Raw genomic sequence first — 11,412 nt, forward strand, 5'->3', positions numbered from 1 at the left:
TCAGAACAGAGTCGATTCATAACATAATCCACAACGCAGGGCCAGCTGAAACAGCTGGGAAAATGAACAGCTGTGTACCTGATAGCCCATCTGCATGGAAGCATCTTCAGGATTACTTTCCTAAGAAGATGACTCTCTCCAAGACAACTTGAGAATAATGCCCTCCTTAGTATCAGCCTTGTATTCATGGACTGGATAATCTCCCATGATTACGTCAGAGAATGTGGTCTTGCAATAGAATTCAAGTGATGTGATTAATTTCTCGTCTTTTACGGACCATTTCATCACGAAGTTCTAAAGGATTTCAACATTATATACAGAAATGATTTATGATTAGAATAAAGATATGAGTTTGTACCATGGCAATGGTTGGACAATGCTGTTTACTAATTGGCTAAGAGGTGTGTTGAATTGGATACCAAATATAGTTTCAGAAGGTAGTACGATAAACTGCTTCCTTTGCCTTCACTCACTATAGATTCCAACCTAACCATGGGTTAAATGGTTGTCTGTATGTCGACCCTGGTTGCAACCTGTGTTCTGTCAACAGTCATGTTTCCAAACCTTAACCAAGCTCATATGGGTTGTCATGGAAAGCAATGACTAATGTTCTACGTTGTTGTTTAATTTTGAGGAATTGTTGGAGACAAGTTAACTGGGATGGTGTCCTAAATTCCACACTGTCTTCCTTTAATTACTGGATATAATTACTGAATGGAACCTCAGCCAATACATTCTGATTAATCTTTTTTTCAAGGCTTAGAGAGAGTCAAAGTGAAACTGGAACATCTCAGGTCTGTTCCAGAAGTAAGAAAATATTATGTAAAATCACATTTAAAATGTGTAAAAATTATTCAAATTAATCTGGAAATCTGGAACATAACCTGATTCAGCCGTATAGCATGTAGTTCACTCCATATGTCTCCAGGTAACAATGGTTACATTCATTTAAAATGAAGAAGAGTCCATTTTATTTATAAACTCTAAAACCACAAATCATTCATTTGTGGTTTACAAACTATACCGCGTAAGATTGTAATAAAGAAAACTGTTTTAACACAGGTAATGTTTTACGTCTTAAATGTAGTTTCAGCAGTCTTTGTGTTCTGTTCTGTTCTCCTGGGGAGAATTTAAACTACTCATGCAGATATGTAATGATGGATCAACAGTCACTTTTTTTAAATGAGGAAACTGGTATTGCTTTCAAACTGGCATTAAAAAGATCTTAAAGTTGATGAAAATCGCAGGCATTATGTGTACACAAGATGTCCCTGACAGACCTCCAAAATGCCAGTCATGGCAGCAAGAAGACTTGTGAAATAGCTGTCAAGGCCTCTTTTTATATAAAATGAAGAGGAGTAAAGCAGAACAGGACACAAAATGGCTGCTGTAAAGATGGCTGCAGATGGGAAATGTGTGGCACGGTGCAAAGTCTAAAGAAAAGGAGAAGTGAGGAAGGAGTGGATGATAGAACCAGGGAGAGCAGCCAGTCAGTGGATCAGTCACTCCAGGCCTGGCCTCTCGGCGGGGGGTTGTGCTCGGGGCGAGATCACAGGCCTGCTGCCACGCTGAAGCCTTCACAGGCACACAGCGACAGATAGGAAGCTGCTGGCACCAGGTCGCCTCGCTGATTCACCCTAGCTGCCTCGGCACAGCCATCTTCTCTTTCACCCATGTTCCACTGACTGAGTTTGACCTACATGTAGACCTGCTCGCTTCCTCTTCTTGCGGCCTCAGCAGGTCTGATCTCGGTGTCCCACTGAGCAGGTTTTGTTCTTTTGTGTTTAGTCTGCTAATTAAAAATTGGACAAAATTTTTTTTTGCACTAGTTAGTGCAGTTATATATATATATTTATAAAACGGACATGTCAAATCAAGCAATCTGATTGGTTCTTAGCCGTGATATAATGAGCGTATATCACGGGTAGAATTGTAGTTACTTTTCACAACAAGTCAGTATCCCTCAGCGTCTGAGAAAAAGCTACAACCGTTACAGCTGTTAAATTACGTCCGTTAAGAAACAAACTTACAAAGCATTACTATGTAAATAAGAACAGAGTTCCATTCGTTCGGTTGCTTTTATTATAAATAATATCAGCGTGAAATGACAATAATCAAACACGTACTATACAGGCTGAAACACAGACGTGTTTACAGTTCAATCTGGTTCCGGGTTCCGGTCACGCATGCGCCAATACAAGGGACCGTCCATTTATGCAATCCGTATAGTACAATGTTCTCTACTCTGGAGGAGTGGATTGATCAGTGCCTATCTCCAGAGAAAAAAGCCCCTAAAAGACGACATGCAGAGCTACGTGAAGAGCAGGTAGACCAAATGAAAAAAAAAGAAACAAACAGAACACCGTGCTAGCTGTTAGCACGCTAGCTGTTAGCATGCTAGCTGTTAGCATGCTAGCTGTTAGCACTATGTTTTGTGCAGAAGGCAACTGAGGGACTATTTTATTTTCCCTCAGCCCCTCAACTGTGATATAATGAGCATATACCATGGCGTGAGCTATTGCTTAAATATATATATATACAGTTAGGTCCATAAATATTTGGACATTGACACAATGTTCATCATTTTGGCTCTGTACACGACCATAATGGACTTGAAATTAAACAATCAATATGTGCTTTAAGTGCAGACTGTCAGCTTTAATTTGATTAATTTACATCCAAATCAGATGAATGGTGGAGGAATTACAACACATTTTATACGTGCTATCCCCTTTTTAAGGGACCAAAAATAATTGGACAAAGTAACATAATCATACATCAAATTGTCACTTTTAATATTTGGTTGCAAATCCTTTGCAGTCAATGACAGCCTGAAGTCTGGAACCCATAGACATCACCAGACGCTGGGTTTGGCCCCTGGTGATGCTCTGCCAGGCCTTTACTGCAGCTGTCTTCACTTCCTGCTTGTTCTTTGGGCAGTTTCCCTTCAGTTTTGTCTTCAGCAAGTGAAATGCATGCTCAATTGGATTCAGGTCAGGTGATTGACTTGGCCATTGCAGAACATTCCACTTCTTTGCCATAAAAAACTCTTTGGTTGCTTTCGCAGTATGCTTTGGGTCATTGTCCATCTGCACTGTGAAGCGCCGTCCAATGAGTTCTGAAGCATTTGGCTGAATATGAGCAGATAATATTGCACGAAACACTTTAGAGTTCATCCTGCTGCTTTTTTCAGCAGTCACATCATCAATAAATACAAGAGAACCAGTTCCATTGGCAGCCATACATGCCCACGCCATAACACGACCAACACCGTGCTTCACTGATGAGGTGGTGGGATTTGGATCATGAGCAGTTCCTTCCCTTCTCCATACTCTTCTCTTCCCATCATTCTACATGTTGATCTTTGTCTCGTCTGTCGACAGGATGTTGTTCCATGTTGTTCCATGCGTTTTAGCAAACTCTAATCTGGTCTTCCTGTTTTTGAGGCTCACCAATGGTTTACATGGTGTGGTGAACCCTCTGTATTTACTCTGGTGAAGTCTTCTCTTGATTGTTGACTTTGACACAGATGCACCTACCTCCTGGAGTGTTCTTGATCTGGCCAACTGTTGTGAAGGGCTTTTTCTTCACCAGAAGAAGAATTATTCTGTCATCCACCACAGTCGTCTTCCATGGTCTTCAAGATCATTTGGTGTTGCTGAGCTCACCAGTGCGTTCTTTCTTTTTAAGAACGTACCAAACAGTTGATTTGGCCACACCTAATGTTTTTGTTATTTCTCTGATGGGTTTGTTTTGATGTTTCAGCCTAATGATGGCTTGCTTCACTGATAGTGACAGCTCTTTAGACTTCATATTGAGAGTTGACCTCAGCAAATTCGAAAAGCAAATACCACACTTGAAATGAACTCTAGACCTTTTATCTGGTTCTTGTAAATGAACTAACGAGGAAATAACACACACCTGGCCATGGAAAAGCTGAACAGCCAATTGTCTAATTACTTTTGGTCCCTTAAAAAGGGAATACCACATATAAACGGTGTTGTAATTCCTCCACCATTCATCTGATTTGGATGTAAATACCCTCAAATTGTTAAATTTCAAGTCCATTGGGGTCGTGTACAGAGCCAAGATTTTGAAAATTGTCCAATGTCTAAATATTTATGGACCTAACTGTACATAGAGTTATGTCTATGTGTCATAGATATAATTGTGGACCCCCCCTCCACATACATACATACACACATACACACACACACACATGCATATACACACACACACACACACACACACACACATATTATTTTCCATCTACAACCCTTATACTGTAGTCAATAAACATGAAGTTGGACATTATGCAGTAGCACCCCATTATTGATGAAGGTACCTTATATGGATGGCGATCTGAAATTTCTTCAAATTTCACATATTGACATTGGTCACGACTATTTCATTACAACTGATAAAGTGTTGCGCAATATACTAACGTTACTGAACTAACTATCTAGCTGACAAACAGCATTGACTGTCCGCCAAATAAGAGTGAAGTTTTCCATGGCATAGAAAATAAATATAGATGAGTAAGTATTTCAAAATGATTAAATGATAAGTTCTGTTCGCTCAACAACGCATTCGGCTGAGAATCACCAGGTATCACTGTCACTGTTAACACCACTGTACGTATTCTGCACGTCATGCCGACTGGATGATGTGTGTGGTCATTAGGTGACCCAAGTTAGTGAACAAAAGATTATATTTTACAATAACGCCACAGTTAGTTGATTGAGTTCATTAATTCTGTGGGACCCCCACAGCCTCTGTCTGAGCCCACTAATGTTAGCTAGCGAAAACAGTGTTAACTTAGCTGACATTATTTGTTTCACCATGTTAGGCTGGGCAACTGCACAGGTTCAAAAGTAAGATTACATACATACTAAAGGTTAAAGAAAAAATTAGGGAGAATTTGCATTCAAACGCTTCCGTATTGTTGACAAACGCCACCGCAGTAATTCTGCATTGTTTACTTACGGTACTTCCCCAGATTTGTGTATACCTTTTGACTTTCTACTTTGTCAAGGCTCACATTCAATCATTATGATAGAAAGTAGTTTACTTTCAAGGATACAATCGGTGTTGTACCAGCCCTTGGCATCGTATCCCTTTTATTAAACACACAGACATATACACACTGCTATCCCCTTCCACTTTATTTCTCCTCCCATTCTTGTCCAGCCCCCCATCCCTTCTGCTGTGACCCTGACTGTTGAAAGTCAGTCGGCTTCTATTAGTATCAGCCCCGCTCATCATTATCCATCAATTAGACTGGCAACAGTCAGGGCCCACAGAGAAACATCTGTAGCCTTTCGGCTCTGTTTCTGCATGGCTGCCATGCTCTGAGCTCACTGTGGCTCGCAGAGGTCACTGTTTAGAGAAGGCTTGTCTCCATGAAGCAGTGTTAGGATTCAAGTTTGTAGCTTGTAACACCTGTATAAATGTTATTAAGAGGACTAGTGCTTACTATAGTACCTCAGTACTTTGTGAGTACTGAGTTGATGTTCATTGCAAAGCAAAAACTGAACTGTACTGAACTGTACTGAACTGTACTGTACTGTGGCCCTGACAGCTCAACACACTGCAAACTAAGAGAACATGCAAATACATAGCAAACATCTTTACCAATTTGACAACACATAGCTGCAAATAGAATACACCAACCAAAGACAGAAACAGGGTTAGGGTTAGGCTTAGGGTTAGGTTATCCATCAGTTATTATTTTTCTCCCAAGTTTGTACACAGAAACATGTTCATAATCCTCAGAGCTTTGAAAAGAAGCACAGATACGGTAATGATGAATATATTAGAATATATTAACAGACTGCTATCCAGAGGGGTGCTGCTTCACTTAATTCATAAAAAATGTGAAAAGATTACTACAACAATACAAACGTGTATATTCTAAAATATCAATAATAATGTGAATAACAAGGGAAACCTGGCTTTCAGGACAAAATAACTTTCCTGGCTAAGTTTCCTATGCAGCTTTAGTAGCTGAATGAGCCAATACCAGAATACATGTGTTGTGTACTCAAGCCCTCTTTTCCCAGAATCCCTTCTGTCATTAAATGCACATTCGTCATTAAAGAGAGAGACCGTAATATTCAACGGCAAGGGCAATACAGCTTGGAACATACTGCTAAACTGACACTTTAAGTTAAAGATTTGTTTAATGGATTATGACAAGTGTGCATTGCAGTACTCGCTGCTGTGCATCAAGAGCATCATAAGCCTCGCCCTACGCTTTGTTAGATCTCCATTAACTGATGCCTAATTGGCTGCTGGATTTTCCCGGGGTCCACGATCCAGACTTAAATAAATCCTAAGCCTACAGGACTATCTGATGGGGCTCCACATGACAGGAACTGTTTCCTAAACTTCTCAGGCAAGACTGTGTGGGTGTTTCTGAACGGCAGCAGAAGCCCTCCTATAGAGAAGTGCCTGCTCTGTGCTACTTGTCATTTTCTAATGACTTGATGAGGCCATGCGTCCGACGCGACGTCGGTCTGCTGAGGATTTGTTTGACAGCTTTGTCCCCCTGGCCTCTCCCTCAATGATCCACAAGAAAACCCTGTCATGAGGATACACTGCAAGGATGACATCACAAGCTTTGTCTGCCAAATACACCAAAGTCGATGCATTACAGATACTAATTTCGAAGGTTATGGATTCATTGTTTTAAGTGTTGAAATGTTGTTTTTCACTTGTGTGTTCTGTTAAGTTAACAAGCTTTGAATTAATTTGTTTCATGGAGTATCAGACAGTGATATGTGCTGTGTGCTTGTGTGTCTACAGCAATGGTACACCAGCACTATGAACCTTCTAGGAACATGGCTGACTGACCGTATGGACCTTCAGCTCCACGTTTATCAGCTGAAGATTCTCATCAGGGTTGTCAAGGTGAGAACGGCTGCCTTTTACATTTCTAAACCACATATGTAGATTAAGGCTTTTATAACTCTGGTACATTATAACATTTCATTGCTGCTTCCCACATTGATAAACAAACAAACGAGATGTAAGGTGTCTAATAATTGGGCCCGAGGTACTCTCACATTTGTCATGAAAACCATGTGTGTTGCTTTGAATCTTCTCAAACTGTGTCCCTGAAACTATTTCTATAAACCATGTGGAGAAGCAAGAAGTGCTGTTAGCCTTCAATCCTTGGGAATGATCCACATTGCTGTGAACATAAGGCTCTGCTGTACAGTATGCGGCAGTGCAAGAACAGCTATGGAACAACCAAACAGGGCTATTAGTGCTTCAGGTTCAATCTGTAAACCATCTTAACTCCACTACATTTATTTGACAACAATAGTCACTTGTTACTTTGCAGATTTGAAAAATTATCTTATAAAATATGATGTGTATATATATTAGACTACAAAACCTCACGAATGAATCAGTAGCACTGAGAGGTTCAAGGTTTTCTTCTTCTTCATAAGTGTCCACTCACACCCACTGTAGCGTGCAATAATAATAATACAAAATGATTCTTATCTCATATTATTCAATCTGTACTGTCCACTTAAATACCTGTCCTTTGACTGACTTCATTACTGACTCTGAAACTCTCCACAAAGTAAAGGTATAGATGTCCCCCACACATAAAGTTGTGTAAAGTGTCTGAGTAGGAGGTGCAGGTTCAGCCTGCAACATTACTTACAGAAGTTTTTATGATATCTTATCAAAAGTTATTTTTTTGTGTGTCCTTCCTACGAATGTCCAGCAACACACGTCACTTGTTACGTCCATACAGTCTTTCAAAATGAACTTCCGTCTTCACAGGAAACAACTTGGTTAGGTCTAGGCAACAAAAGTAGCAGGTTAGCTTCAGGAAAAGTTTTGGGTTGGAATAACTTATGCACGGTATTTACGTGACAATAAATCAATTCTGCTTCCAAAAGCGGAGCAGCGGCCTCCTGGGTGTAAGTTCGGTGGCCACCCATCCACACCAACCGTGTGGGGATTTGTTCACACATTATACCTGCTGGTTCAAAATGACTTGGAATACAAACAATTTGATGTTGTTGGATATATACGAATTACAGTAGGTTACCTTTCTAAGGTACAGTGACAGTCAGTGTATGAGAACAGTTTGGGTTCAGCCACATCCTTTCAAGGAGGTTCCCCATGAAGTGGGACATTAATCTTTTGTTTGTGGCAGGTACTCTCACAGTCCAGAGATCAGGCAGCTCAGATGAAATTGAGACACTAATACCCTTTTGAAACCCGTACAGTGAACCTTCTGATTGTTTTGTTTTGTTTGTAATAGAAAAAGTACCGTGACTTCCGCCTTCAAGGTGTTCTGGACTCTACATTGAACAGTAAGATGTATGAGACAGTGAGAAACCGGCTGACCTTAGAAGAAGCCACTGCCTCAGTGAGGGAAGGAGGGATGCAAGGCGTTTCCATGAAGGACAGTGATGAAGAGGACAACGATAACTGAATCAAAGGGCCTGAAAACTACAATAATGTCAAATCTTTACAGACGGTTAGCACTACGCAGCCTGAGAACCCATGCAGCCTCTCCGTGAGGTCAAAACAGATTGGCCTAACGTCCCACTTTTTCACTGCATTATTTTGCTGTTTCAGTTTATCATTGCTGTAATAGTTCCACATTTCTGTCTGAATATATACAAGAAGAAAATGTTGTGTCTATAAACACTTGCAATACGCAAGGCTGTCTTATCAATGCTATTCATGTAGAAATGATCAATGTAGGCTCATCAAGCTTTCATTCCTTACAACTAAAACTGAAATGTGAGCAAATTAGTTTCCAGAATAAGAGAGTGAGAAAAGCCCAGCTGTGATTGTGAACACCACACAAAGCAGCCTTATAAATAAGGTAGTAAAGACTAAGGTGGTTGTATCTATATGGAGTTCATCTTCTGAAGGGAAAACATTATGTTGTACCTTCATTGTGTGCCTCCCAAAACATCTGCAGTCTTTGTGTGGGAGCTTTCCTGTTGCTTGTCAAGAAAACTAAGAAGTACACACATCTCTTCACTTTAGGCAGTTCTGATTCAGTAAAACGTATGTAACACTCAAATGATCCAGGTTACTAAACTGTGGTTCAAAGTGAAACAGTGTTGATACAGGTTTCTGTTTTTTAAGCCTGCCAACAAATGGATGATGAACATGAGTGCAAAACTAAAACATTCATAAGATATTTACAAATCTACCCCTGAATGTCCTCATGCAATATGGTTGACAATTTTGTTCTCAACTTTATGAACAAGGCTATACATTTCTTTGTGTTATGCTAAAAATGTTTAACTTTGTGTTGCATTGTTGTAAAAGGTATGAATATGGTCTCATATAACAATGGGTTTGAATCATGTTGCAACTTAAAAAATCTAAACAAAATGTTTAAAATTATGTTCTGTGGTCGGATGTGACAGTGATGGTTGTTGCCTGTTCTCAGCTTTGTTTCTCAAATAGTCGCAACCACTGTCAAACAGCAAATGAAAAGACATTGTCAACAATAAAGTTGATAGGTGCAAAAATGTTGTCAATTTTAGCAAAATAGTCAAAACTGAAAACATCATTCAGCATAAACAGAATTCCCGTTCTTTCCCCTCTTACCCGGTGTCATACGAGGAATCATTGTCAATGGCGTCTCTCGTCTCTCACCTCTTCCAGTTAGCCTAATACAGTCTGAATAGGTGTTAGCATGTGTGTAGCATAAGTACGAGTTTCACCCAAAAGGCTTTGGCAGTTTGTCAGTAGTTGTCTGCTGGCTAAACCATGCTAGACAGGTTTGGAAAATGTATGAAACAAAGAATGAACTCTGGGCAACTAGCTGTTGTGTATTTGAAAAACATTATCCTAAAGTACACAGACATAATACTTCAAAGGTTCATCCACAGTATCTAGGTAATGCAGCTGAAGCGAGCACAGGGATGCAACAGAGTCAATCTACCAGCTCTCCACCACCTTTCAGTTTGCGTACTGACACCGGTACGCGAATACTCACCTAAGGGTTGGCTGAGGGCATCATGAGGGCAATAAGATAAAACAAGGAATCAGCCTCTGGAGAGCAGGACTGTCCACAGCTAATATCTTGGTATGGTCCGCAGATGGATGGAAGACTGACATCCCTAGGACTAACTATAGCAGGGCAAGACCTCATCTTTATTCAACAAAACATTCATGTAATTAACCTAAATATGTCAACAACACCATTAATCTGCATAATTGTGACAAGTAAGTAAGAAGTCAGTTTGAACCAAGCAGCTAAATGAAACACATTTTTTGCATGAGAGATGAAATTGTACACACAAAATAAAGCAAAGGCACATATCTAGCAAAGAGTAAAACACGTGTAAAATGTGTATGGGACATGGTCTGTGTTGTGTGGAGTTAAATCGAAAAAAAAGAGGATTTTGAATCAAAGAGGAGGTGAGGTCTATCTCTGGCTTCAATATAAACACTTCTGGAACTTTACTACTTGTGTGAATGCCACAAGTGCATCCAGAGTGAGTGAGTAAGCTTCATGTATCCTTTACAAAGAAAGTGATACAGTGTAACTCATTTAAGAATCGCAGCGTCAAACTGCTTACATATAAATCTATCAACACAAGCTGCATCTTTTTGTAAGTAAACACTTACTGACTCACGCTCTCACTTTTTCAAACGTTGGTGCTTTGATTTCCACTTCAACCTAAAGCCTCTGACATTTCCTTTCTTTATTTTGTTTAATAGACAAGTTAGCAAGGCAATACGCATACAGTTTGGTTTTATCACACTAATAGACCCGTTTTCATCCTTTTTCACATTTTCATTTTTAAAACGAATGCTCTATTTTAGTTAAATATCATTTAAGTAAGAGTTTATTTGCCATCTGTCCTGATATGTGCTCTGTATTCATTCCAGCATGTATGACGGGGCTAATCCCCATTTTTATAATGGATGATGGGAAGTGAAGTCTGCCTGTAATTTCAACAGTTTTCTATACTGTGCGTCGCCCTGCGTGCAAGTACTGCATGTCCCCGGTGTTCACTCCCTTAAGTGTGTTTGCTCCATGTGTGAAGTTACCGGTGGGTTCATCATGCTTCTGCCTCCTAGAAGAGCCCACCAAGTCGGAGAACATTTCAATAAAGGATAATGGCAAACGTGGAAAGAACATGTTACCTCATTCCTTGCTGTGAATTGACTGACTGAAAGTGAATTCAGGAGAGAAATCAGCTGAAACCGTGTTGATGATTTGATCTAAATCTTTGTTTTTTTTATAGAAAGGTTTTGATAAGTAATACATTTAGGTTCAACTACTGGTAGTTACTTGTACTATTTAGCACAAAGAGCTAGTCACTGCAAAAAAATACATATTTGTTAATCCGTGGCCTCCTTCCCTCCCCCACAGAAGCATTTTCTTAAGAAAGAGAGTCTGAGATTAAT

The 11,412-nt window shown here is 39.9% G+C and overlaps 1 protein-coding gene across 9 annotated transcripts in view; it reads left to right on the forward strand.

Annotated features, from left to right (window-relative positions):
* cadpsa (Ca2+-dependent activator protein for secretion a) overlaps positions 1–11,128 on the forward strand; it is a 161,728-nt gene extending 150,600 nt beyond the window's left edge. For all 9 annotated transcript variants that reach the window (XM_029431327.1, XM_029431329.1, XM_029431328.1 and 6 more), the window contains 2 exons: positions 6,808–6,912; positions 8,288–11,128. In XM_029431327.1, coding sequence (XP_029287187.1) covers positions 6,808–6,912; positions 8,288–8,461 — 279 coding nt within the window. In that variant the 3' untranslated portion in view covers positions 8,462–11,128. The remainder of the gene's footprint in view (positions 1–6,807; positions 6,913–8,287) is intronic.
* Positions 11,129–11,412: the final 284 nt, after the last annotated feature.

The sequence above is a fragment of the Cottoperca gobio genome, chromosome 5, assembly GCF_900634415.1.
Source record: "Cottoperca gobio chromosome 5, fCotGob3.1, whole genome shotgun sequence".
Classification (NCBI taxonomy): Eukaryota; Metazoa; Chordata; class Actinopteri; order Perciformes; family Bovichtidae; genus Cottoperca; species Cottoperca gobio.